This window comes from Phocoena sinus, chromosome 1 (assembly GCF_008692025.1).
Source record: "Phocoena sinus isolate mPhoSin1 chromosome 1, mPhoSin1.pri, whole genome shotgun sequence".
Lineage (NCBI taxonomy): Eukaryota > Metazoa > Chordata > Mammalia > Artiodactyla > Phocoenidae > Phocoena > Phocoena sinus.
This window is the reverse complement of record NC_045763.1, coordinates 185533369-185560290: the sequence shown is the minus strand read 5'-3', so window position 1 is coordinate 185560290 and position 26922 is coordinate 185533369. Positions and strand designations below refer to the sequence as shown.

The following is a 26922-nucleotide window of genomic DNA, read 5'->3' as shown; positions in this document are numbered from 1 at the left end:
TTGTTTTTCTCTGACTTGAAGACTTTTGTCAAAAAAGAAACTAAATTTTAGCCATGTCTCAAGAATTACTTAACGTATAAAAACGCTTCCAGGGTGCTCAGTGGTGCCGAGGTTTCCCCCGGTGGCCATGCCCACCTGCCAGCTCTGTGCTGAGAGCTGGCCTTGGTGGTGCCCGGGGGGGCGCAGGGGGCATTCACAGCCCAGGGGGACTGCCCAATGGGACACGCCCCAGACCCGTGAGTAACTGAGGCCGAACTCCATCCCAGGCAACGCCAGGGGCCCTACTGAACTGAAGGACCGCGGAGAGCAGGGCCCGTAGGGGAGGCCCCAAGGAGGGGCAGCAGAGAAGCTGTGTGAGAGCAGCGCCGATGGGCCCGTCTGAGCAGCGCAGGGCAGATGGGGAGGAGGGGCAACAGAGAACAGTGCGGAGTCCGGGGGCCCCTTCCCGGCAGAAATGGACGAGAAGATGATGCTCGGGAAACGCGCGCACACACACACATCCAAGGTCTCCCCGCACACCCCTCCCTGCGGCTTGGCCACCGGCTCACTCCCAGTGACGCCCTCAGGGCCTGCACTGCTCACCGAACACCCAGCCAACAGCTCAGCCTTCGGGAAGGGGCCTGCCGGCCTCAGCATCGGCTGTGCCTGGGAACCAGTCTCTGTTCTGACATCTAGACCCGCGACGCCTCAACGCCCTGCCAGCTCCACCTCACTTCGCAGCTGTAAACGCACCACACTGGCTGCTGCTGGTTAGAGCAGCAAGTTAACTCAGGACCTGGGAGACCGGGGTGGGGCAGGGGTGGGGACTGAGCTCACAGGCGCCGACCGTCCACTCTCTGGAGGCTTCTGGGCAGAACGGCCTTTCTCACGCTCCATCGCCCCCAGGGGAGAGCCTCTGTGAGCCTGCCACGCCCTCCCCCAGGCACGGAGAACGACCCCTTTACGACCTCGCCAGCTCGCCCCACGCCTTGGTCACCCTCTCCCACAGAAACCCAAGCACGCCTGTGCCCAGCGCGCAGACGGGGGCCTGACGACGTGACCGACAGACGCGTCTGTTCACCGACTCGGTGGTGCCCAGGCTGTGGGGTCTCACTTGACGGTGCGGCAGCATCCGCTCTGCAACAACGCGATCTGTGGGGGAGACTTCACCGCATCTCCAGCTTTCAGTCTGCTGAGCCGACGCTGGCAGCAGCTGTCTCAGTGAAGAAAGTTCTTCCTTTCGTTAAGGCAGGGAAGTCTGGCTTCTCCCAGGCCTCAGTCTGAGCCATTCTGTAGTATCAAAGCATACTACTCACCTCCACTGACCGACTCCTATCAGGGCACCGGGTTACCACCGGGTAACTAACCTTTCCCACTCGGGATGGCCTGGAAGTACTGCGGGGCTGCTGATGCCGTCATCGCACCAGCGGAAGTTCTCAGACACAGGGCACCATCGCATGCATTGACACTGAGTGGCCTCCACTGAGGAGGCTGATGCAAGATACAAACAGGCAAAAACTTAAAGACACAGAAAATAGGTTAGCCCTGCCAGGCAGCAATCAGAAAAAGCCCCGGGCAAGCCCTCCCCAGAGGCCAGCCTGGAGGGCGGTGCGTCCTACGGGAGCTGCCCAAGAGCGGCACTCCTATCTCTACCTGCCAGGGGTAACTGAAAGCAAACGGCACAGTCTGTCGTTTGTTGTACTCTTCAGGCATGTAAGATGCGTGTTATCAAGTTCTTTGGGATGAACTTTCATCAGGGGTTGTGACGAGTAGTCTGTCACCTGATCCAGGTGTCAGGGGAAACAGGGCTCCCTCCAAGGCCGCCCTCCATCCTTCTAGCATTCCCCCTCCGCGCGCCCCCCCGCCCAAATCCTGGAGCCCTCTGGAACGGGCTTTTTATCGCTGCGTTCAAGGACTCGCCTTAGCCGCGTCCCGAGAAGGTGACCTAACTCCTTAGAGAAGAGTGAGAGTCTCAGAAAACAAGATTTGGGGCCACAGAGGTAGCACGGTTGTAGCACTGTAGGTTGCAGAGGTAGCACTGTTTGCCATAAAGCAAATAATATCATTTCAAAGAAGGAAGACACCTGGGATTTCTGGAGGAGATGGTGTTCTCATCGTAACAGAAATTAGCCTGAGAAGACAGTTCTTAGAGGCCAGAGGGCAAGTGGGTTAAAAGTGTACGGGACCTGGGACTCAATCCCCAGCTTCTGATAAAATGGCTTTGGTATTTAGATCATACTTCCAGAAACTACTGGTTTGCTTGGTTTCTTGATATCCTAGATAATCTGGTGTTTGACGGACAAACAGTGGTTAGATTTAGGGAGAGAAAGTTTGGGTTTCTTGGGTAAAAGGAGCAGAGTGGCTGAACTGGTGGAGACTTAACTTCCATTTTCCCTCTTCCTCCTCCTGTCACTCAAACTGAGCACAGTTCACCGTCATCCGGACACTGTGTCTCAGTCTAAAGAGCTGACTCCGTCCCTGCAGGGAAAGCACGGAGTGGGTCTGGAGAGCAGGGGGCGGGGCAGTGCGGCCTTGCCTACGTGGTCTCGCCGGGGCGGGGCGGGGGGGGCAGTAAAGGACAGCGTCAGAGGCTGGGGAAGGACATCGAAGACCCTCCAGAGCGGAGCCTGAGAGTCGGCCCCATGGGCAGCGACTGAGGAGAAGCCCCAGAACACAGGGCCTGGGGCCCCAGCCAATCTGCGCCCTTCGGAGGCCAGGAGCGGGGGTTCCCCTCGCCTGTGTTCTGGGAAAGGCCCATCTCTCCCTGCAAGCTCCCCCCGTGGACGTGGGGCAGCGGCTCTCACTCCACTCTCGAGCCGGGTCTGAAGGGCGCATCTGCCCATGGTGACGTCGTTTATTTTAGGAGAGGCCCGAGCCTTCTACGCAGCCTACAGGTTAAGACCAACGTCCCGTGGCACGTGCTCTAGTCAGGACGTCTCAGGAGGACCTTCTGCTTGAAGACTGCTGCTCTGTGGCCACTGAGGCCGGGCTCTCTGGTGTGTCTGAGCTAGAGGCAAACGGCTCAGAGAAGGAATTACTTTCACAGCTTTTATGGCCCAACTGGGGGCCACAGACATTGTGAATGGGGCCTACAGCGGCAGAGACTTTAGAAACCAAAGCGAACACAGAAAACAGAAAGTAAAACGAAAGACGAGCCAGACGCACCATAATTTAAAATATGCTCCAAAACCAAGAAGCAGGCTCCTTCCTTTCATACCTCCTGAGTTCTCCCATAACAATCTCATTGGTTGGGGCCTGTTTCTAATAAAAGAACAGAGCGAAGAGCACCATGAATTCAGATGGAAACCCTGGGAAGGGACGGAACAGGGCTGGCTTTGATTTGTGAAATGTGGAGACTTCTCCGAACACCAGAGACTGGCTAGGAAACCCCCCACGAAAGCTTTTAACGTGAAGTTATCGGGAGTTCAGGAAGACAGATAATTAAAACCAAACTCTTCTGACCAAGTTTAAAATAAAATCTTAGCTCTGGAAGCTGGGCCCAAGGGAAAGGAACGAACCACGTCACGTGGCCACACCAAGACCAAAATGGGCCTGACGCTGCAGCGATGGGAAAGCCTCCGGGTAAACCTCCTACTTCACTTCCGTGTTCCCGGGAGAGGCCCGAGCAGGGGCCGTCGGCGCTGCCCTGGGGTGCCCGAGCTCTGAGGAGCGTGGGTGTGGCTGCAGCGAGGACCCGCCGCAGACCTGGCCCAGACCTGGACGCTACCTGAGCTCTGGTTCTACGACGTTTTGAGTTTGAGAATCCTTCCCTATACTCGTCTCAGACACACTCAGGCTTCCTAAGCCTTCTGCCTGCAGGGAAGGGCACCCTCATAACCCAAATGACCGGGGCTCTTGGGAAACTTGGAAGGGCAACCTAGTAGGCTCCAGCTCTGAAAGGGATCTTTCTGAGTCTCACCGTTCCAGTAATATATCTGGGGATCCTGAACGATTTGGAGATACACGTGGGGGCGGGGTGGGGATAAAAACTTTCACGATTTACGCAGAGGTGTGACAGTAGGGCACAGTGACGCTGAGGCCTGCGTTAGGTGCTCTTCCCTGCATCTAAAAAATGAGTATTCCCTTAATATCACGAGACGTCCAACTATATTCATTTTCTCTTAATGCTGCCCCACCATCGGCTTGGCTGCGCCCTGCTCAGGCTCTCACGGGCAGAACCGGGTGTCTGCCGGCCGGGCTCTCACCTGGAGGCCCGGGGGAGAACCGCTGCCTGTGGCCGCCGGGGCTGCCGCTGCTCCTGGAGGCCCCCGTGTCCTTCCCCACGTCACGCAGTGACACGGGGGCTCCTTTCCACACGCCTCTGCCATCAGCCAAGAAAGCTCTCTGCGTGCGGGGCTGGCGGCTGGATCAGGCCCACGCCTCATAAGGTCGGTGACGCCCGTAACGGGCCGGGGGGGGGGCCACCTCATCACATACACGGGCCCTGGAGCCCAGGCCGGGGCATCGAAACGAGCCAGTTTCGGAAGTCCCGCTTTAAAAAGACACGGTCTAGTTTACCTGTAACATCCTCAGAGGAAGAAACATCCGCAGTACACGGCCAGTCAGCTGCAGTCGGGTGATTACAGACATTTTGAATCAGAACAGTGCTGGAAGCACGACGGATGCTGGGGAAGTGTGCATCCACCGAGCAGCTGTGTGTGCCAGAGGATACCTCCAAGCCAAATTCTAACAGTATTAAAAGTATTAAGTTACCTCTAACTTCATCTTCGCTTACTCCTTGATTTGTCTTTACCGAGTACTTAATACGCACGGGGAAAAAAAAAACAAAACAGGAAAGTCAAGAAATACAGTACTTATAATCCCGTTTCCACTGTAAATATTTCTGAAGAACCTCACTGCCAGATTGTGACGACCCTACCAATTTAATACTGCACGTAGAAAGGAGATGACTGAATGCTACTGCACATATCCTGGTCCATCTCATTGTATTTCAAATGGTAGAAAGAGCCCCATCTTCTGCTGTATGTACAGACCACGCTGCCCAAACATTACTGGAATCCTACAGCTCTTATTTTCTATGCAGGCCTGTACCTGTTCTTTATGGATATTCCCAGCTTCTGAAGACTTTCTAGATGTTTTTGGGAACTCACAAAATGTACTTATCGTAGAAGGAAATATCTGAACGTACTAAAGTTTCCCTGAAATAACCAAGGCAAGCCCTTTGTGTTTAAAGGCCACCTGTAAACCCCTATGATCCGTAAGCACGCCTGCAGACTGCGGCGTCTTCTCCAGGCAGCTTTCACACGCCAGGTGACGGCGACCAAGGACGACGAGCTGCTCTAACGCGTGTGGCTCTAGCCAGGGGTCACGTCACTCACATTGAACACACACTTTCACTTAGTCTCAGGTCTGCGCTGGCGTGCACGGTGCACGAAGTCGCGGGAGCCCCTGACATGGCGCAGACGATCCCAAGTGCGGCCTGAGCGCGGCCCCCAGGGCTGCGAGGCTCTGCAGGGTAGTGGGTCCCGCCACCCCGTGAGGGCCATCGTCGTGCCCCCTCAGCATCAAGCTTTCCAGGCCCACAGCCTGGGAAGAGGTGGATTTGTTACCTGGGAAATATCACTGTCCAGCAGCCTATTTGGGTAGCAGTTATTTTAATTTTATTCAGACTAGGCTGTGAATCAAAACCCTTGCCAAGGGGTTAGTGAGGCTCTCCAGACCTCACCTCTTAAGAGGAAACAGATACTCGGGACCTAAGTAGCCTAAGGAAAAACTGTTTCTGCTAAGTAAGTTCCACAAAAGGTTAGGGACTTCCTTTGTTCTTAGCTTTCTCTCTCTGTTCCCGCAGAAACCAGAATGTTAACTCACATATTTTAGAGCTGTAGACACACTAGCAAACTGCAACAAGTGGGGATCTGAAGAGCCTCGAGAACACCTGTGGCTGTTAGCCCTCACTACAGAAACAGGATTTCACAGTGCACGGCCGACCCCCTCCAGGGGGCCGCGCAGGCCAGGAGGAGAGACCAGACCAGGGTCGGCAGTGCATCCCTTCCCTGTGAGGGAGGGGGGCCTCAGACAGTGTCCCCTGGGCTCAGATCCCCTCTCTGGTGGGGGAAAGCTGAGCACATCCACACAACAGTGACAGTCATCACCTGAGTGCAGTCGGACACTAGGCTGTCTGGTACACACAGCAGATAAAAAGGGTTGCCAGAAAAGAAAGACCGACGCTGTCTGGAGGTTTCTGGTAAGGCTTCGTGGAAGGACGACCCTATGGAAAGCATCAGCCTGGAGTCAGAAACAGGGTGGTCGCGAAGAATGACACCGTTCTGCAAGACCTGTCCTGTGAGAAATCGGGCACGAGCTGGGGCCTCGTCAGTGGCCCAGGTGCTACTGGCAGCTCTGAAAGGTAAGGAACTGAAGCTTTCTTTGATTCGGCCACTAAATTTGACCTTTTATACCCCCTATGGACCTTGAGTCTTCAGACGCACAAGGTTCTGTGGATTTAGGGGGCTAAACTGTACTCCCAGAGCAGAACTGGTGCTTTACAGTATAGGCCTTAGGGACAGGAGACACGTGTGCAGGGTGTTTGATTTTTGGCAGGTGAAAGATCCCTTAGATAAGAGAAACCTCAGAAATTCAGGCTCTTCTAATTCAGAGCTTGTTATAATGTAACAGGTCCTGAATTGAAGCATACCTTTGTACCATCTGCTTAAAAATTATTTTATAAGTAAATTAATAGCATAAAAAGATAAGATAAATGACCTTACCTAACGGATCTGTTTTTGAGTACTTATAAAAATGGCTTTAGAGAACTATTTACTAATACACTCGCTAAAAATGATTTTAGGTGACAACCTTCAAGGGTAGAGCAGATCTTTTCTCCTTAGCAACAGTTCTAATGTAGATACTTAGAAGTAACAAAACTATACCTACTTTTAAATGTTGCAAAATTCTGACTTTATCTAAACTGATTTGTCTCTTTCTAAATCATTCTGTGAACTTTCTCCTTCTTTACAATAGGTTTATTATCGCCAACACTCTTTTCGAAACAGATTGAATGGTCAGGGATATTAGCAATAACTCAGGAGCTATTTCACGGAGATGCAGTGGTTCCCTGGACCGCTACACAGCTTAGCGCTGCCGGCTCCAGCATCTGCTGGTACATGGGCTCAGACAACTACTAACTTCCCTCTGCCTCAGCGTCCTCATGGGTAAAGTCGGGGGAATGGTACCCGGCGCGTAAGGTTATCAGCAGGATGAAGTGAGAGTCGCGTGCCTGCCACAGCACCCAGCACAGGTGATGCTCTATAAATACCAGTTTCCACTGCCCACTCCTCTCTGCCGGGGCCTGCTGGCTGCCAGAGGAATCAGCTCAAGCCAACTCTTCCACTCAAGTCAAGGGTTTTGACTGTCTGTAGATTTTGGTTATCCAGGCTAGTTCCTACTTACCCTTTCTAACCCACAGGCATCTAAGGTTATTATTCTACTGTCTGCATAGTTATACTCTCTCCCAGATAACCAACCACGGGAGGTCGATTCTGGAAGTCCACAGGAGCTGTGACGCTCTGACACAAAGACGCTGCTTTCACAAGGAAGCAGGCGGAGGTCAAAGTCTAGACACGCTTCCATGTCTTTACCCCGTCAGCTCACCGGCAGGACTCCCGTACTGTCGCCCAAGGAGGAGGCTGGGCTTTGGGCTGGGATGAGGCCTAACCCCAGGTGTGGACAGCTGCCACCCCCCGAGTGACACACAGTCAGGACCAGAAACGAAAGCAGCAGAAGGCAGCTGGAAGCCAGCCCGAGCCGCTCCCTCCAGCTCCTGATTCTAACCGCCAGCTCCCCCACATATTACGAGGCCGAGGAAGAGGGAGAAGCGATGCTGCATAATCCGGGAGCTGCTCAAGTGGGAAACGCTCTCCCCGGTGGCCCCGCTGGCTGTACTGAAAACGAGGACCCCAACCTCTCGACCCAACTGACCCTCCATCTCTGGATTCTCTGGGGCTGCAGCTCATCACTGGAACATCAAGTTGACCACAATACCTGGAGACAGACAGACAAGACTCAAGGCCTCCTGTCTTCCCTCATGCGACCGCGTGGTGACTGGAGAGGAAAAGGCCACGCACGGGAAGAGCCTTCTAACCTCTTGCTGTTACTCCCCAAGGCTTTATTCCCAGCTCGGTCCGTACGTGACATCTGCTCCTTGGTCTTAATCATAAATATCAGTATTTTCAGCCCATTATTTTCTTCCAAGCTTCGGACCAACTACTTTCTGGTGTCAGTACCGAACCTCCCGAAGTCCCTCTAACTCAGCACAACCCAGCATGAGGCGCCGCCGCACTCGGCACCCTCTGCTTCCCGCCCTGCCCGCTGAGCCGCGTCCTGTCGGTTTCTACCGAGTGGCCCAAACCAGAGGCCTGAGAGGCGCCCTGGCCCCTGCCCGCTCATGGGCTCACCCCGCCCCAGTCCACTTCGAAACAGCTGGACGGTCCTCCAACCACCGGACAGCGCCTCCATCCAGGCCCTCACTTCTCACCGGAGGACCGACCTTACCCCCAGGCCCGCCGACAGTCCAGCCTTCAGCTGCCGGAGCGATTTCTCTAACAAGCAAACAGCTCTGATCACAGCAACTTGACCCCAACTTTTCAGTCCTTCACCCACAGGCCAGCTCTCCAAGCCCTCGGAACGACATGCCAAGCCCCACACGAACCGGCCCCTGTGCGTCTCCAGCTGAACTTCTGATCACACCCCTCCTTCACCCTCCGAATTATACCTCCTGTCCCAGCCACACGATCTGCAGCTCTCAGAGTAGCACTCTCCTTCCTCTCGTCTCTTCTCCACCTTGGTCATGCACTGCTTGCTTTCACTGTCCGTTCAACGGCCTTATGCATCTCCGCTTGACCGGCCTCCTAAAACAAAGCACCTGGGCCCACGTACCTTTATTAGAAGATTCACTTCCCCTTGTTATAATCCTGGAGTTCCCTTCTCATCTCCCCAGTTAGACTGCTGGCTCCCTGAGGGCAGGGACTGTGTCTTTCATCTCTCGATTCCAGATCTAGTACAGGCCTACTTACGTAGCAGACGCTCATGGAACGTTGATCGTGGGAGGATTCAGAACAGGGTAGGTGGCCTTGGTGTTCATCTGCCATGGAACCAGTCTCTGGTGAACAAGCCTCTCCTCCGTGGCTGACCCAGCCCAGCGTCCACCTAGGATTCATGGAACCGTTCCCGGTGGGGAACTGCTTTCACTCCTACAGGTTCCACTACATTGCTTAGGGAGATTCCTTGAGAAAGAGTTACTGCTTACTGACCTTTCTTGAGTGGAATTTAAAAAACCCAACCCAACCCAACCCAACCCAATACACTAGTGGTTTTAATTAGAGAGGAAAAAAAATGGTTAACAGCTTGCACCCTTAGTTAGTATTATTCACCCAGACAAATGCTTCTCACCCCCTGACAACGGATTATAAAGGAGTAAAACATGGATTCCAGATTGGAAGCACGAGAGCAGGAGGAGAGGAACAAAGGATAGAGGAACAGCCTAAAAGCTGCTGGGTGTTGGCCACAGGAGAGCACAAAGGAGGCAAAGACACGGACTCCACACCAGCGCCTGGAAGGGAGGAGCACCCGTGGGTGAGCTCTCGAGAGCTGTCCCATGACTTTCTACCAAATGTACCCTCATTAGTTTGTAGAGCTGGTTATAAAACAAAACAAGATGGTAAATTTCCCCCTTTATTTACATTAACAGCTGGGGTGAAAAATATTATGGAAACTCTGCGTACTTTCTCTTGAGATGTAAGTCCTAAAGGAATAACAATCCAGGTTACATGGGAAAAATGCTACTGATCTTGGTTCATAGATGCAGGCCAAATCCTGTTATCATAAATACCCACCAATTCCAAGAAAATCTGCCTATTTAAAAGATTCCCAGGGTTCAGCTGATGTCCCACTTGCTTCAAAACTATTCAGTACAACAAACATCGACTAAGCGCTACAAGTTGGACATTCTCAAGTAGTCTGTTATCTTTTCGACATGCCCTGTATTGAAGAATGTTTTGTTTAATTAGCAAATAATAATTTGAGAAGACTGACCAGTAATTACCTGGCTCTTGCTTTCAAGATGATTTTAAAATGCCAAACCATCTAAACTGACTAGTTTTTAAGTTAACAGAATTTATAAACTTGAGACCCAATAATATTCACAGTGATTAAGAAGCAAGAAGGAGCTAGAGGTGTCTGACGTGTTTGTAGTGCAGAATTATTATCTTTTTTATGTTGGAAAATTACATCAAAAGGAAGCTTTTATACAAACGTGTGAGCTTGGCACCTCGTGGAGTGGCTCACAGTGTGAGGAGAGGCTGAGCCTTCAAAGCTGCACCAATAAATACTGGCATGGCGCCCATCAGTAACGAGGGTGACTGCAAGCTGTTCCGCTTTCCCTGAGAAATCAGAGACGAGCAGGTCTGTCGCTCAGGGAGCACGCCCTCCCCCCCGCCCCCCAATTTTTAGAGATAAAGAGACATTGGACCAGTGCGAACCTAGTGTGAAAGTCAAAAGAATTGTTTAAAAAAAGCAGCTCACTCTCAGGGTCAGCAGAGACCAGAGCAGCTTTAGTGGGTTATGAGGGATGGGTGGTGAACATCCTCCTTACGGAGGGAGGGGTGGATTTAAAAACGATGTTTAATAGTATAATCTTGTGTTCAGAGAATGACAAATGTTTATTATTTTTAAACTAGAAACTAGAGAAAGTAAACAAAATCCTTGGCTGGTGAGGACACATACTGTCTTTCTCATGTAAGTGATTATTTCATTAGGGAGGATATTAGTTACACAATCTCTAGGCAAACATTAGGTTATCACATTATTTAAAAACGGTCATAGTTTTACCAAGTACAGAAACACTGAATTACATAATATTAAAAGTTTATCAGCTGCTGCTGGGCGTTTAAAGGCATGATAAGACAGTTTCGGTTTTCCAATTACCGAAAAATCATCCTACCGCTTGTTTTCTCGAGTTAGAAATAACCCGTATGAGCTGCAGTTTACAGGCTGCCCTTTCTGCTTCCTGAACATCTAACAGCAAGGTGTCCAGCAGCCATCATTTTAAAATTCCCTTCGAGGACGTTTTCCTTACATGGAAGCATTTACTGCTTAGCCCTTTTGACAACACTACTTCTCTTGGTGTGTGCTTTGACCTTCAGGATTACAGAGCCGGCTCCGGCAGCTACAGCTCCCCAGCCGCGCGTGGCCTCTGACAGGACCGGCGCGAGCAGGGGTCCCCCAGGTTCCGTGAGGACGGAGAGAGCTGTTCCCAGCAGACGCACCCCAGCACGTGTGCTGCGAGAGGCCCAGGCGCTTCTGCCCCTAAGGGGGCTCCCAGGCCCCTGTGGTGTGGCTCCCTGTCTGCAGACACAGCGCCCCCATTTCAGCTTCCTGCGTCCCCACCACGTCCAGAGCTGCCCAAGCTCTTAACTGTCCGCTTTGACCCTGGCGTGTCCTTAACCTTCAAATATATTTGACGTGAGCTCCGGTGCTGCTGACGAGGAGGGTGGGACCGGATTCTGCCCTCGCTGGTGAGGACGCTACGGAAGGAACCTCTCCTCTGCGTCCCTCCGTGTCCTCACCTGTGACACGGGGACGGCAACACCCGCCTTGTAGGTGCCTGAGGATTACTCGAGGCGGTGGAAGTCTCAGGCCTGGAATGTGTTAGGTATTTTGGATAGAATGCTTGTGTTTTCATTGGCATTAGATGCTCAGAAGTGTGCCCCAGCCTGTCCTGCAGTGACACCTGTCCTGGAGCAGCATCCGGAGGCAGGTAAGACACCACCACCACCCGACGCCCAGACCAGCTCTCAGAGAGCACGCGGACCCGCTGGCACACGAGATGAGACGAGGCGAGACTGGACTCCTAGGAGGTACATCTTGGTTCTGTAACCCATTCCGAGGGTCAGCAGCCCCTGAATTAGCCCGTGTGTCTGCCACTCTCTCCAACACTACAGTGGAGTGTGAACGGTCTCTGCAGCACAGGCCCAGGCTGTCTGGACTCCGGGAGCTACAGACGGAGCTGAGGTGACGGCGGAAACCCGCGGACACGGGCACTGAACCTGGGAAGCAGCCCGCCACGCAAGCCACCAGTTTCAGTTCCTATAATCCAAATCCTCAAGTTCTCTCCCACTGCGGCCTCCGTCTAACAAGTCGGGGGTAGGGGGAGTGGTGGCATGAGGACCGGGCCGAGAAGAAAGCAGCAGCCCCTCTAGAGAGGACACGGGTTCACCCAGGAAGGGAAAAGGGGGCATCCCTGCTCCAGGAGCCAGGGCTACGGGGCTGAACGAGGCTGACAAGGGCTCCTCACACCACGAGGCACCCCCGGTGCCGCCGAGAGGGAAGGGAACCAGGGCACGCTCCGTCCTGGGGACCCAGCTTGGCAGCTGTGTGCACGGCGGGGGCACACTCCCCCAGTGAGAGCAGCCCAGGCCACGTGCAAAGAGGCTGCCACACCCACGACGGCGATACACACACGGGAGAGACCCCGTGGTCATTTACACTGGGAGACAGACACTAAACATGGTATCAAGCCACTCAGAAGAGCCCAGGGTTTCTTCAGGCTTCCTCTCCAAATAAGGAAGCTGTGACCAACCTGCTCCCCGGCAGAGACGCTCTCGCGAACTACGGAGGGGCTGCCACTCACCCCGCGCGCCCAGCAGGGCCCTCGGCAGCACGGCGGGCTTCTGCCGGCTTCCCACGGGGGACACCTGAATCCACGTGCAATCCACGTCCACGGAAACACGCACTAGATAGACAGGCTGGACCTGCCTGGGGCGTTGCAAACACCCCCAGAGCTGGCTGTCTACAGCCGGGAGGTCCTTCTTTGGCTTTTTAAGCGCAGAGGCTCCTGACGGTCACGGAGGAGTAGCGCCCCAGTGCCCAGAGCGCCTGCCCACCCCGTTCTCTCTTCATCACCCACAGACACACAGGATCGCAAAGACGCCCCCGCACGCACACGCCTGCACAAATGCACGTGCAGGACCTGCACACGCAGCGCCTACACGTGCCTGAGGTCACTGAACGCGGTTCCGCAGCCACTGGGAGCTGCTTCTCCTGAGACACCGTATTGACCCATAAAACACAGGAAAGGCACTGACTAAACACAGCCGCGTAAATCAGAGAAAGCCCGTAAGACACGGTAAGGAGGCCTCTACACTCTTCCTGTCAGGCGTTTCACAAGTGACGCTGAAAAGCTGGAAGGCAGAAGCTGTGTCATGCATTCAAGTCCACTTTCACCTAAGAGGCCGTTAAGAATCAGGAACAGGAACCTCCTACAGAACAGCTCCTGGTGGGGCCTCCGTCTCCCTGGCTGCTTCCACACGCCCTGAATCCCCTCTGCCCTGACCGACCCCCGGGGCCCGGCCTCACAGCCCGCCCCCAACAGACCGCGGACGGAGGGAGGGCCGCTTACTCGGAGCGTCCTGGCCGTCAGGGAGGGCGAGCCCGGGGGCGAGTCCGACTGAGCCGTCCTGCTCCGAGCGAGGTCCTTGCCTCGGCCGTGCAGGGAGGACATGGCCCCTCGGCGGCAGAGCCGGTCGGGCACCCCCAGATCGCGCCTTCGAGCTGAACTGAATCAAGGGTAGAAGCCACCCAGTCAATGAGTCCACAGTCACATGGGGGACGAGGCGTGTCTCAGTCCAGCTCCAGCACAGGCGCTGGGCTGGGCCCCGCTGCCGACCCAGCCCGGCCCCAGTCTTCCCGAAGGGCGCCGCTCACGGAGGCCTGTGCCCCACAGAACCTGGGTCCAGGTTCCGGGACAGCAGGTCACGCCCCGGAGGAGACGACCTCAGATCCCCCGGAGGACGAGCCTGCGAACAGCTCCTGTCTCTTCATCCGGAGGGAAGACACGCAAATCCTCTGGACACCATGCTGCCTCCCCGGAGCCGGGCTCCAGGGCTGAACGGGGTCTGGAAGTGCCCCTGTGACCAACCGCCGTGATAAACGCACCTTAAACGACTTAAAAACAAAAACCAAAGAACAACACATAAATAAGGTACTAGGAGCTTAGGAGAAGGAAGCAGTTTCAGGAAGCCAGAGGAGGCTGCGTTCACATATAAACACGCAGCCCCACACGCTCCCGCCCTCCGCCTCTGACATTCCAAATCCCATTCGCTCAGCGAGGAATGCTGGACACCGGCCAAGGGCAAAGATGTACTTTCCACTCAGAATTCGGGTTTCCACTTGCAGCAGGAGAGGAAAGCCCGCCGGCCTCTGGGAATTCAGGGGGGCCCCCTGGGGGCTCAGGGACAAAGCCACCACCCCTGGCACCCACCCCCTCGGCCGGCTTCTCAGACGCTCTGCCACGTGGGAGAGCGGGGACTTTTCCACGTCTGGGTCCCTAAGTAACAAAGCCCAGACAGACACAGCAGTCAAAGCACCTTCAGCCCTTTTTTGTCCAAGTTTAACGACACGTCATTCCTGCCGCCCCCCGAGGAAGCTGCAAGTTGAAACTCCGGCCACGGCAGAGGAAGCTCTCCGTACACAAGAGACCTGGACGGCAGAGCCTCTGAGCACAGCGCTTAGCTGAGTTGTACAAAATGCCATGATCGGGAGGATTGAGACGGGGCCGGGGGCCAGGCGAGGGAGGGTCAGAAATAAGGAGAGAACAGAGGCGGGAACTGACTGCACGACCGCAGAGAACATCAAGAGTTAAAAAGAATGGAATTTATTTGCTTGGTGTCGAAGGATTTTGGATTTGGCCTTGAAACATCTCAAGTTTAATCTTTTGCACTCTGTGTCATCACTACCCTATCCAACACTTCTAGGCCAAATGCTTTCTAAGCAGATGGGTTTATCCCCAAAGTAACAACTCACTTCTCTCTGGGATCTTGGAAACTCTATCCTGCCCTCCTTTCCCCACATGAAATTGATACCTTTTTCCTTCATATCTTCCTAGCAAGCCACTCTTTTCCCTCCAACTGTCTTGATATCTTCTTTATTCTTATGACCAATTTGTGAAACCGAATCAAGGGAAATGGGGTTGGTCTGAAGAACACAGGTTGAAAAGTTTATAAAGGGGTCCTGATTCACTTCTAATCTAAAAAACTCCTTCGGAGGACTGACGAATTCTACCACAAACCACAACTGTACTGCGTCTAAAAGGCCAGTTATCTTGGGGGTTCAGATCTATGAATCTCATGTTCTAAATCCTACATATGGGGCATTCCCTGGTGGTCCAGTGGATAGGACTTGGTGCATTTGCTGCCGAGGGCCTGGGTTCGATCCCTGGTCGGGGAACTAAGACCCTGCTTGCTGCGTGGTGTGGCCGAATTAAAAAACATACAATAAAAACCCTACTTTGTAGCCACTCCCATCTGTAAGAGTGAGTTTTTCTCTATTAGACCCCTTCACTTAGAAAAGAAATACTGATGTAACATTCCCACAGCAAGACTGGCTCCGGGAAGGCTGGGGTGAGAAGGACGAGAACCCGGTTCACTCCCCAGACCCCTCAAGCAGATGGCAGGAACAATTCTGATGAGCAGTTTCCGGGCTGTCTCTGTGAGGCACGTGCAGTGATTTCATTCCTCGTGGGCAACGGGGGAAGGAATGTAACAGCCTGTTTAGCACTGCTCTTTGTTTCTCTTCACCTCTTACGTCTGCTTCTCGGCGGCACTGACAACGGCGAAGCCCTTCAAGCGTGCACAGCCTCACCTGGTGCTCTCACCTGTGCTGGAACGCACCGTCATCTTACAGGCGAGGGGACACGCTCTCAGGGGCCGCGGGCCTGGGCAGAAGACACACAGCCGGTAAGAGGGCACAGAACACAACGGCCCCTCGAAGGCTCTGAAAAGACCGGCCAATTCAGATCCTTCATCAGGAAGATGCTGCCTATTTGAGACACTCACAGGAACACGTCCGAAACTGAGGAACGGAGAAAAATTCTCCAGGAAGTTACACCTAAGCTCTTTCTTTTGTTCACTTGTTCTTTTATATATTTATAGCCTTTTTCTCCAACAGGCACTTGTTGTTTCCTTTCTTACTGAAGAGACATTAACTCCCCTGAGAACATCAAAGTGGCCTTCACATCCCCGTGAAGGTAAATGTGAGTGGGAGTGTCTGTGGTCACAGTCTTGCGTCTTCTGGTTACGTCATAATCTAGTTTTCAGGTAGTACCGTGTTTCCAGTACCATTCCCACGTCAGGGAACCCGAGATGAAAACAATGTGCATTTTCCTCCACACTGGCCTGGCACAGAGTATAACATTCTGACCCGGGCACACACATTACAGACAAGCAGCATGGAGGAACGGCAAAGAATAACAAAGAATCGCCCTCTTCTTTTCTTCCCCAATTGAGGGTCTGGTCTATTCTTTCTAAAGTGAAGGTCTAGTAACCAAGAAGCCTGGTAAACGACCTCTCCAGAGTGAGAGCTATGCAAACAGCCATCTGTTTGGAAAATAACCTATTTCCGACAGGCAGGAGAGAATGTTGGGTTCATGTTTTATCTCTTCCAGATAAGGGAGAGAAAAAAGTTCCTAAACTTTAGGAGGTTCTTTGTTATAACTGAATGAAGAGTTCCGGGCAGACAGCTCAACAGAATCTCCAATAAACATAAGAACCAGCAGACACAGGGGTTCTCCCAAAGTCTCCTCCAGTGGGGTCTTCTTAGTATAGAAATTAATGAGCCAGTTGAGTAATTTCTAACTTTTCCTCTTATATTTTAAATCAAGAAAGTTAAACGTTATGGTTTAAGAGTGATGATGTTTGGTAAAATGTCCCCCAGTGAGGACCCCCAGAGCATCAGTACACCAGCACACTGCCCTGTGGTTCGGGAAGGGTGTGGGCTTTGAGGGCAGGTAGCCTGCGCGGCAATTCAACCCCTGCTTAACTGTCTGACGTGATCAAAATGCTTTACCCTCACTGAATCTTATATGGCTCACTTCAAAAACTGTAAAATAATGCCTGTCTTGCAGAGTTATTTTATAATTCAGGCCTAACATCTATGCAGTGCCGAGCACATGGATGTGCTCAATACAGGGCATTTATCACCAAAGTGCTGATCAACACGCACACGCATCTAGAAACCACACGCAAGGATCTAAATGAAAATCTGAAACAAAGAGCTCAGATTATGGTTAGTAAACAGCTACTGAATGAAGACAGAATCTCCTTTCCAAATGTTTTAGGGAAGAACCTACCTTGTTCCCTCCTTCCCAATCCTCTTTCTTGGAAGGCAATGCCCTAGTGTCAGGGAAGGCGCAGCCATGAGGCAGGAGCCCGGTCTAGTCAGGGGCCTGAAGACAGTGGGGGTTAGGGCTGGGGTTAGGGGTTAGCGCTGGGGTTAGGGGTTAGGGCTGGGGTTAGGGGTTAGGTTAGGGTTAGGTTTCGGGGTTAGGAAGCAACAGGCTCCGCAATGGTGGAGGAGCCTTTGCACAGCCAGTGGCCAGACCACTGTTTCTAAATGTCACTCTCCGCTAACGGCAATGGGGTTCCCTGGAGAAATAGCTGTTGATTCCAGAGCTGGGGGAGGAAAGCAAATAAGCCTGGGTCTCTTGTGTCAGGAAGAAGAAAAGCACTCAGATGAGGATGGGGGCATGACAGAAGGACAGAAGGACACACAGACCTGCTTAAGACGCCAAACCTGGGACAGTCAGATCATCAAAATAAATAAGAGTAACAAGTAAAAACCCACTGAGGGAGGGCTTCCCTGGTGGCGCAGTGGTTGGGAATCTGCCTGTTAAGGCAGGGGACTCGGGTTCGACCCCTGGTCTGGGACGATCCCACATGCTGCGGAGCAACTAGGCCCGTGAGCCACAACTACTGAGCCTGCGCATCTGGAGCCTGTGCTCCGCAACAAGAGAGGCCGCGATAGTGAGAGGCCCGCGCACTGCGAGTGGCCCCACTCGCTGCAACTGGAGAGAGCCCTCGCACAGAAACGAAGACCCCACACAGCCAAAAATAAATTAAAAAAAAAAAACAAACCCACTGAGGGAAACAGGAATTCATAAGCACACTCTAATACAAATAAAGGAATGACAAAACAGAGGAGGAGAGAGAGCTCTTCCTTACACTAGAATGCCTACCAATGAATGTAAAAGGAGTAATCTAATTAGATAAAAATCCCCATTTGGGAAATGTCACTGGAAAATCAGTTCAAGAAAGAAACATTAATGGATACCAAAACTAGTGGGTAAAAGCAGGATGAGAAGCTGGATTTTGTGTAATCTCAAAGTATCACCTCATAAAATGCTAATCACTAAGGAAGAAAATGGGACTTTCCTATGGCGACACTGTCCTAACCAAGGGACTCAGGGTCAGTGCCCCCAGGAGTGGACAGACCGTCAGGGCAGAAAGAGAAGAGCCAGGTGTCACTTCTGAGACGTTGTGTAAAACATGCAGAAACAGGCCAGCTTCTGAGGCAAAGCGGCCCACACCCAGGAGTACACGCAGGCCTCTCTCCTTATAAATGGCAAGGTCGTGAGAACCAAGGAGAGAGGAAGGTCAGACTGGATCCTTCTGCCATGAAGGGCATTACTGGGACAACTGATGTTTTAATGTGGCCTCTGGGTGAAGGGTTTATAGTTCTTTGTACTATTCTTGAAATACTGCTACAGATTTGAAATTGTTTCAAAGTAAAAAGTTAAAACAACCCACTTCTCTCATCATACTAGGGTATGAGCCGTGTGAATGAGATAACTTCTTTTAACCCCAGAGGACTTCGGAGAGACGGGTCTCGTCACAGAAGGATTCGGCCAAAGGCTCAGCAGAGAACCGGGCTTGTGAGCGGACGCAGGTGTCATCCCGCAAGCAGAGCAGCTCCGAGTGCGCTCCGGAGTGGACGGGCGCTCCCGGCACACGACTCCTTCCGTGCGTCCTGGCTCGCAGTCAAACAGCTCAAAAGACAAGACTGCAGCCAGTGCAAGTCCTTTCCAGTGAGAAGGGCACAGCGGTTCCTAGTCCCCGAGTTACCAAACAGGCAAAGGATGCGTGCTCTGAACCAGATTCCTCCCAGTGCCACACTGCTGGGTCAGGAGAATCTGAAAACACTACAGAAGTCACTACTCTTTAAACAAAATTTGGGGTTTGACAGACAAATACCATCACAAGTCAGGAGAGAAAGCTTTTTTATTATGGTGGCTACAATTCCCAGAATCGCCGCTGTGTCAGACGGTCAGCATTTCACCACACAGACACTCAGGCCATCCTCGCGGACCCCGCACGTGCCCTGTGGCCAAGGGCACAAATGGAGACTCCTCGCGTGTCCCGGAAGGGCTTCAGCAGAGGAGCCAGCACAGCCCTTCCAGCGTCTCGAGAAAGGAGCATCTGGGATTCCAACTCACTTTTTCCTAAATGAAGGACGTGATTCCCCGCCTTCCCCAGTGAGCTGACAATTCCAGACCGACTGTGTCCATCACCAGAGGAAGAGCAGACGGCAGCTGCCCCTGTCTTCAGAATCTGTGAGCAGATTACTTTTGGGGCTTCAAACGCGACAGGATTATTACACCCACAGAAGAACATTTTAGTTATGCTGCTTGCTGTACTTGGTAATCCTCATAATTAGATTGTAAAACCCAAAGAGACTTCACTCTATCGTGCTACATATAACCTCTCGGAATTGGTCCCTTTCAAAATTAAAGTTAATCTGAAAGTAGCTTCACAATCCCACATGGTCCCCATCTACATCTTTCAAGTTCTTTCGTTACAAAAAAGAACACAGGACTGCAGAATAAAGTTCTGGAGTGCTCTGGCCAAGGGGGTCAGAAAAGAGCCTCTCTGTTAGCACTTGTGAGCACTGCAGCTGAGCCTAAGCATGAGACGTTTAAGTCAATAAACAAATGTTGTAAGACTTTAGCCAGAAGTGTAAGGCCTAGATTTTTCTGGAGGTCCCTAACCTGAAACCCAATCATCTAGAACTGCAATCTTTCAAGTTTTTTTTTTTTGGGGGGGGGGGGGGCACAAAGCCAACAGAATGCGTTATCATTGCCCATTTCTTCAGATACAGAAGGGGAGGAAAGTTCCTTCTGGAAGGTGAGCATGGCTTCCAACAAGGTCTTCAAGGCCCCAAGGGAGTTTGTCAAAAGTTTGGCAGACATTACCCAGTATTTCAAAAGTTTTGCTGCTGCTTCCTGCAAATCAACTTTTTGGGGGTAACTAGGTTATAAACTTCTGAGAAGACACAATACACAATATTTTAGTTTAGATTTAGGGAAGAAGGTAATGAGTCAAGTATTAACAATTAAGAACTACAAATAGTTCCAGATCCCTGTTCCTCCTTTTGGAGCTAAGAGTTTGCAACAGGACAATCATTTTCAGGCCTGTTTATGAAATATAAGGGCCAAATAAAACATGTGTATTTCTAACCGTCAACTCACCCTTTCCTTCCTTCAACCCATCAAACACTATTGAGTGCTAACTCCACAAACTTACTAAACAAACAAGCTCTTTTCGTTTAAAGGAGACCGTGGGCAGCACACGGCCCAGTCAGGAGAAGCTCCACGGGTTTATCCTGCTGTTTTCATTCCTGGGCACCTAGAGGGGCACGAGCTCCGTGGGGGGAAGGGATGAGGGAGGAGCTCTGAAGGAAGCAGCAAGTTCTCTGCCACTCGTCCCCTTCTCTTCCCACGTCCCCATCTTAATCCTCAGCCTTAATTTGCGTGAGGTGAAGCTCTCCCCTCCTCCTGGGGTGGGGGGACAGTGGCGACAACTCACCTCCAGCGACTCTTGCACTGACGCTCCTGAGTGAGGAGGACGTATCAGGGGCCTCACCACAAAACTAACCTCCTACCCTCAACTGCTCCTTTGAAACGAATCCTTCCCGAGAGAAGAGTCAGTCTTCATTCCACACATAAGGACACGCAGAGCAAAGAAGCCATGCAGTTCCTTCCGCTAAATGAAGGGCTTTGGACATGTGCCCTTTATGAAAAAGCAACAAAAGCTAAAAATCAGAGCGACAAAGCGCATCCGCTACAAGGACGCGAGGGCCCTGAAGCCGAGGCAGGAGCGGGGAGGAGCTGCGCGCTGCCTGGCAGGAGCCAACCTTCGCCACGCGCTCCCACTCTCGCTCTCGCACACTTGAACAGTCACGTCCCACTGTCATCAACGTTTAAATCCCAGAAACCCACTTCAGGGTAAGGGATTATACAGGCCTCTTAAGAAAATCTTTCTGCAAGCCTGTCCTAGAGCTGGTTTATGGGTTTAGTTTTGCAATTAAATTTAAATTTAGCAACAGCTAAAAAAGGCAAAACAGAAGTGGAAAGCTACCCCCTTTCCATGTGAGTAACTCACAGCAGCTTTTCCCCGCTGCCACTCTTCTTCGGCCACACAGGACAGAACAGCAGGAGAGTCAGAAGGGGCGGCGCAGAACCTCAGCAGAGGCTCTCAAGGGTGGAGGTGGGAGTGGAGGCAAGACCTCCGCAGGGTCCCCTGGAAGTATGTGGGGACACGGCGCCCAGGACGACTGGCGCGTGCGGTCAGCACCCAGTAGGGCAGGGTCGGGAAGGGCGCCGACGTCAGACTATGTTCCAGACAGGCCGGCGCAATAAAGAAGTTCTCTGCCAGAATGCTCTCGGTGCCTCGACGAGAAAAACACGCTTGAACTGATCAGAAACACTAACAGGGCAAATTTAAAAGTAGCCAAGAGGGCTCTCTATAGGTTACATGGCTGCTTAAACACTGGATGAATAGAGAAAAAGAATATGACTTATCTGAAACTTCTGTGAAAGCTATAACTCTTCAGTAAAGCTCAGAGTTATTCCATAAAGTTGTTTATCTCAATAAATTGTTTTAAAAAGTCAAGGAGAAAGATGCTGAATAATACCACATTTTTATAGTACCTTATAATATTTAATTACATTTTAGAGTAACGTTTAAAAGAAACCTGTTTAACACGTGCAGATATTCGTGATATTTAGATCGTGCTTATAATCAGTATGTCAGGCAAAACATACTACCATCGAGTGGCAGTGTACCTAAAATTTAGGCTCAAGTGTTTGGATGAAGACGAAACCTACAACTTAAAAGTTATAAAATCAGAGAAGCACAACGAGTTATGAGGGGCAGCAGCCTACACAAATAAACTTTAAAAACAAACGTCCAGAAATTCTAATTTATGTTCAAGTTTCCTGTCATCAACTGGATCTATTTTTTAAATACTTTGGTCATTTTGTTTGTTTGTTTGTTTGTTTGTTTGTTTGCGGTACGCGGGCCTCTCACCGTTGTGGCCTCTCCCATTGCGGAGCACAGGCTCCGGACGCGCAGGCTCAGCGGCCATGGCTCACGGGTCCAGCCGCTCCGCGGCATGTGGGACCTTCCCGGACCGGGGCACGAATCCGCGTCCCCTGCATCGGCAGGCGGACTCTCAACCACTGCGCCACCAGGGAAGCCCGGTCATTTTCTTTAAAGCCTGTAATTTTGGCTGAATGCTCCACCAAGGGGTAAGGAAAAACAATTATTTCTCATTATTAGCAATGGCAGAGTTTTAAGAAAAACGATTTACGCATCCAGTTCGTGGAGAAACGTGAATGTTTCAACCGGTCCTCACAGTTGTGGGCTTATTGTTGGTCCAGAACTAAGCCTGCTCCATTCATCTGGGTTTACTGAGAAGACTCCCTCCTTAGAATTAAAAATGTATAGAAACTCAACACCTGTTTTTCCTGTAACAGCGCAGATCCTGGAGAAGCCGAAGGACCTTCCCGGCCCCAGAGAACCGCATGCAGGCTTCCTGCCTCAGATGCCACTGATGCCTATGGTGTGACTGCCTGTCCAAATGCTTTGTGAGTCGTTTGGGGCATCTATATGTGCTTTACGTCCACGCTCTCAGTTGAAAGTGCTTTAAAACGGCTGAAGATGAAAGATGCCGTCGCACCATTAGGGTTAGTTTCTAATCCTCTCATTTCTCTTAGGCTCAAATTATTTTCTTCTGTGCCAAATGAATCCTCCAAATACCCCATTTTTCCTTTTTCTCTTTCTCATTTCCACTGGACAACAGATTGCTCCTTCACTAGGGTTCTGCAGGGGAGGTTTAAGCTTTGGTTCTGGCTAAAAAATATAGCTGTGGCTCAGAAGATGACATAGAAGTTTCTCCCTGTGCCTAAGACACTGGAGATACCCCCCAAAAGTGAATCATTAGAGAGAAAAACTTGAAAGAAAAAGCCTTTCACAGAGAACTATTTTTGTCCAGATTACGTCTGCCAATGGCACGTAAGGAACAGTCTGCGTCCTATGTAGTAGGAAGTGCACTTCACTCCCTACCGTGATGTCACCTGGTAGCACAGCTGGTGCTCTGCCGTGGGGGAGAGCGGGGTGGGGGGGGGCGGGAACAACCACGGAGCACCTAAACTGATAGCCCTGTCAGCTCTGTGCCCCATGGCAAGGCCCACGCACCCCACCCAGACATGCGCCGCAGAGGCAGACAGCTCTAAGGTGTGACGCTGCACATGCGTCCCCCCAGGAAACACAGCCCCGTGTGCGGCGAACGGGACCAGTGTGCAGACCAAACTGACATGGCCGTGGGTGCCTGGTGTTCGGCGCAGGCCGCAAGAGAGAACCACGTTCCGTGCAGACAGCGCACACACTGCGTCTAGGGGCACAGAGGGTCCAGCAGAGCAGACGTCTGGGTGTCCCGGGCGCTGTCCTCGGCCCTTGGTGTGACGCGTGTAATGTGACATGGGGGCCGGTCAAGCGGGATGCTGATAACGGTGGTCCCGGAGTCAATTTCTGTACGTGCTGTTAGCACATGTTTACACAAACCAAAACACCCCACCCTCTCCACGCCCCAGACCACTGGTGACCCCACTGTCTCACAAACGCACGCTTGGTCCTAACACAGATCGAGTGACAGTATCCACGACCCATCACTAAACCTGGGATCACAGTTCTGAGGGCAAAGCGAGCCTGCTCGACTCCTCAGGGGGTCACGAGGCCAACGTCCACAGGGGGACCCTTGGGCCACCAGGCGTGACTGGCCAGGCGCCTTCACTGTCCAGTGCTGCCTGGCCTCGGGACGCGCGGACTCTGGCTTGTGATCCCGCCCCAGGCCTCAGCAGCGCTCGCCGTGGCTGAACAACTTGGAGGCAAGACGATTTCGTGTGGATTCTGAAACGGTTGATAAAGGACAAATCTCCTTGATGCGCGTTCCTTGAAGGTCTGGTAAAATCTCCCCTCAAATTAGTTCGGGCCTGGTGCCTTTGGCCCAGGGTTGGAGGGTGGTGGTTAAAGTGTTATCCAATTCCCTTTAATGGCTACTGGGCTTTTCTGTTTCCCTATTTCTTCTTGAGTAATTTTGATATATTTTCCCAGAAAAGTATCTGCTTAAGTTTTCATGCTTACTGTCATAATGCCGTTCAGAAGCAGGTCTTATGATTAAACTGTTTTCTAATTCTGTCCCCCTTTCCTTTCCTGATACTGTTCATACCCACTGCCCGCCCCACCCCCTCCCCCCATCAGCTTGTCAAAGGTTTATTTTATCTTACAAGTTTTTTCAAAGAATCAGCTTCTGGTTTTACCAACCATCTCTGCTATTTTGTTTTTGGTTCGTTCATTCTGCTCTTTATTTCATCCTTTCTACTTTATTTGGGCAAACTCCGTTCTCTTCCCAGGATCTCGAGTTTGAAAGCTTGGCTCATTTGTTTTCATTCTTATTTTCAAATATTTTCAACCATATCTCTGCATTTAAGGGTATAGCTTTCTCTCTTTTAACTACTCCTACAAGATCTAATGTAAAGTAATCTCATTCTAAATATTTCCTAATTCTCCATTATAATTATCTCCTTAACCCGTGTAGTATTCAGAAGGGAGTTTTTGTTTCCAAAATACTCTTTTCTTGTCCCACCATCTCTATGATCTCGATTTTGCCCCCACACCTGTGTCTCCTGCTCCCTCGGGAGTGGCCCCGAGCTGCCCTCCCTGTGAGGGACGGTCCACTGTCTCAGGCCCTCCATGTGCCCCACTCCCCCCTCACCTGGTGTGAGTGCAGAGGTCCACTGTCATGCTACTCTTCCCTCGCTCGCCCTGCACTGCACGCAGCTAAACCACGACCTCATTTAAACTAGACTTTCTGCCGACTCTGCCACAACCGCGCTCACCGGTCTCATTTTAAATTCACTCCCTTGAACCTGGGTGGACTGCACGCTGCCAGGCACACAGACACCCCCGGGCCGCGCGCCTTCCTGGGCAGCGATCTCATCCACTTCGGCGCATCCTTCCCAGGCTGCTGGTCTCCTTTCGATTTCACTCAGAAAAGAACCCCCCCAGGCCACGTTTACCGGCCGTTGCCGGGCCCTCCCCTGCTGCACCTGCCTGCGGGCTTGGCGTGCTGGTCTGGAGTCGCATTGCAGCTCGGACCCCGCCCCTCGCGGACAGCACTCCACCAGGGCTCTGTGCTTCCTTCCACCCAGGTCACCATTCTGCCCTGTCCTGGTTTGCTCTCTCCCCGCTCATTCCCATCAGCCAGCACGCAGCTACACCCCCCGTCGCCAAAGCACCCTTCTCTGGACCCCGTCTCCCCTGGAGCTGTCACTCCATGTCTCTGCCCCCTCTGCTGAAAAACTTGCTTTTAAAAAATGATCCTTCTCAGTGTTTCTAACTCCTCTCCCCCCACTGTGTCTGAAAACCACTGCGATCGGCCTTTCTGTCCCACACGCCACCAGAACTAGTCTTACCGAGGTCCCCGCTGACCTCCATGTCGACACTCACCGGTCAGTCCTTCGTCTTCATCAGCTCAACCCATCAGGAACACTTAATACTATGGTAACCGCTTCCTTCTCCGTACGTTCTTTTCATTGACACTGGAAAGGACACCACCGCTTCCTGGGTCTCCTCCTGCCCACTGGCTGGTACCCCCGGTTCCCCCCGAGTGGGGAGTGGGCCAGGCTCAGTCCTTGGCCCTCTCTTGTCTAAACTGCCTTTCCATCACCTCACAGTCTCATGGCTTTAAGTATCATCCAACCGCTCCACAGATGCCACATATCCGACTGCCTAATCTTCCAGATGGATGTCTACAGAGACCTCAAACTCAACAGATCCCACCCTGAATTCCTGCTTTTCCTCCCCAACCCGTTTCAGCTGCAGACTTCCCATGTCAGCTGATGGCAACTCTATCCTTCCAACTGCTCAGGCCAAAGACCCTGGGGTCAGCCAAGACTGCTCTTTCCCTGACATACTGTACATCCAGAATATTTTTTTCCCCACTGAGGTATAGTTCATGTACCGTATAAGTTCCCAGTGTACAACATAGCGATCTACAATTTTTAAAGGTTACATTCCATTTATAGTTATAATAAAATATTGGCTATATCCCCTGTGATGTACAATATATCCTTGTACCTTATTTATCTTATACATAGTAGTTTGCACCTCTTAATCGCCTACCCCAATATTCCCCTCCCCCTTCCCTCGCCCCACTGGTAACCACTAGTTTGTTCTATCTATGAGACTGTTTCTTTTGGTATATTCACTAGTTTTATTTTTTAGATTACACACATAAGTGATATCATATGGTACTTTTCTTTGTCTGACTTATTTCACTTAGCATAATGCCTTCCAGTCCATCTACGTTGTTGTAAATGGCAAAATTTCATTCTTTTCTGTGGCTGAGTAATATTCCATTGCATATATGTACCACATCTTCTTTATCCACTCATCTGTTGACAGACACTGAGGTGGCTTCCATATGTTGGCAATTGTAAATAATACTGTTATGATAACTGGGGTGCATTATCTTTTCAAATTAGTGTTTTTGTTTTCTTTGGATGTATACCCAGGAGCAAAGTTGCTGGGTCATATGACAGTTCTACTTTTAGTATTTTGGGGAACCTCCACACTGTTTTCCACATTGGCTGTACCAATTTACATTGCCATGAACAGTGCAGGGTGGTTCCCTTTTCTCCAGATCCTCACCGACACTTGTTATTTGTGTTCTTTTCCATGACAGCCATTCTGACAGGTGTGAGGTGATATCTCATTGTGGTTTTCGTTTGCCTTTTCCTGATGATTAATGATGTTG

At 51.6% G+C, this 26922-nt stretch overlaps 1 protein-coding gene across 15 annotated transcripts in view; it reads right to left on the bottom strand.

The window, feature by feature from the left end:
* The window catches only part of PPP1R12B (protein phosphatase 1 regulatory subunit 12B), a 214414-nt gene that overhangs the window by 33405 nt on the left and 154087 nt on the right, over positions 1-26922 (bottom strand). Inside the window, exons 19-20 of one of the 15 annotated variants that reach the window (XM_032653828.1) lie at positions 9012-9144; positions 8711-8860 (exon numbers count right to left, since the gene is read on the bottom strand). The exons of 12 other annotated variants lie outside the window; for them this stretch is intronic. In XM_032653828.1, the coding sequence (XP_032509719.1) occupies positions 9076-9144 (69 nt within the window). In that variant the 3' untranslated portion in view covers positions 8711-8860; positions 9012-9075. Of the gene's footprint in view, positions 1-8710; positions 9145-13393; positions 14493-26922 lie in introns of those variants that run through there. 2 more of the 15 variants (XM_032653819.1, XM_032653903.1) reach the window with 2 other exon arrangements.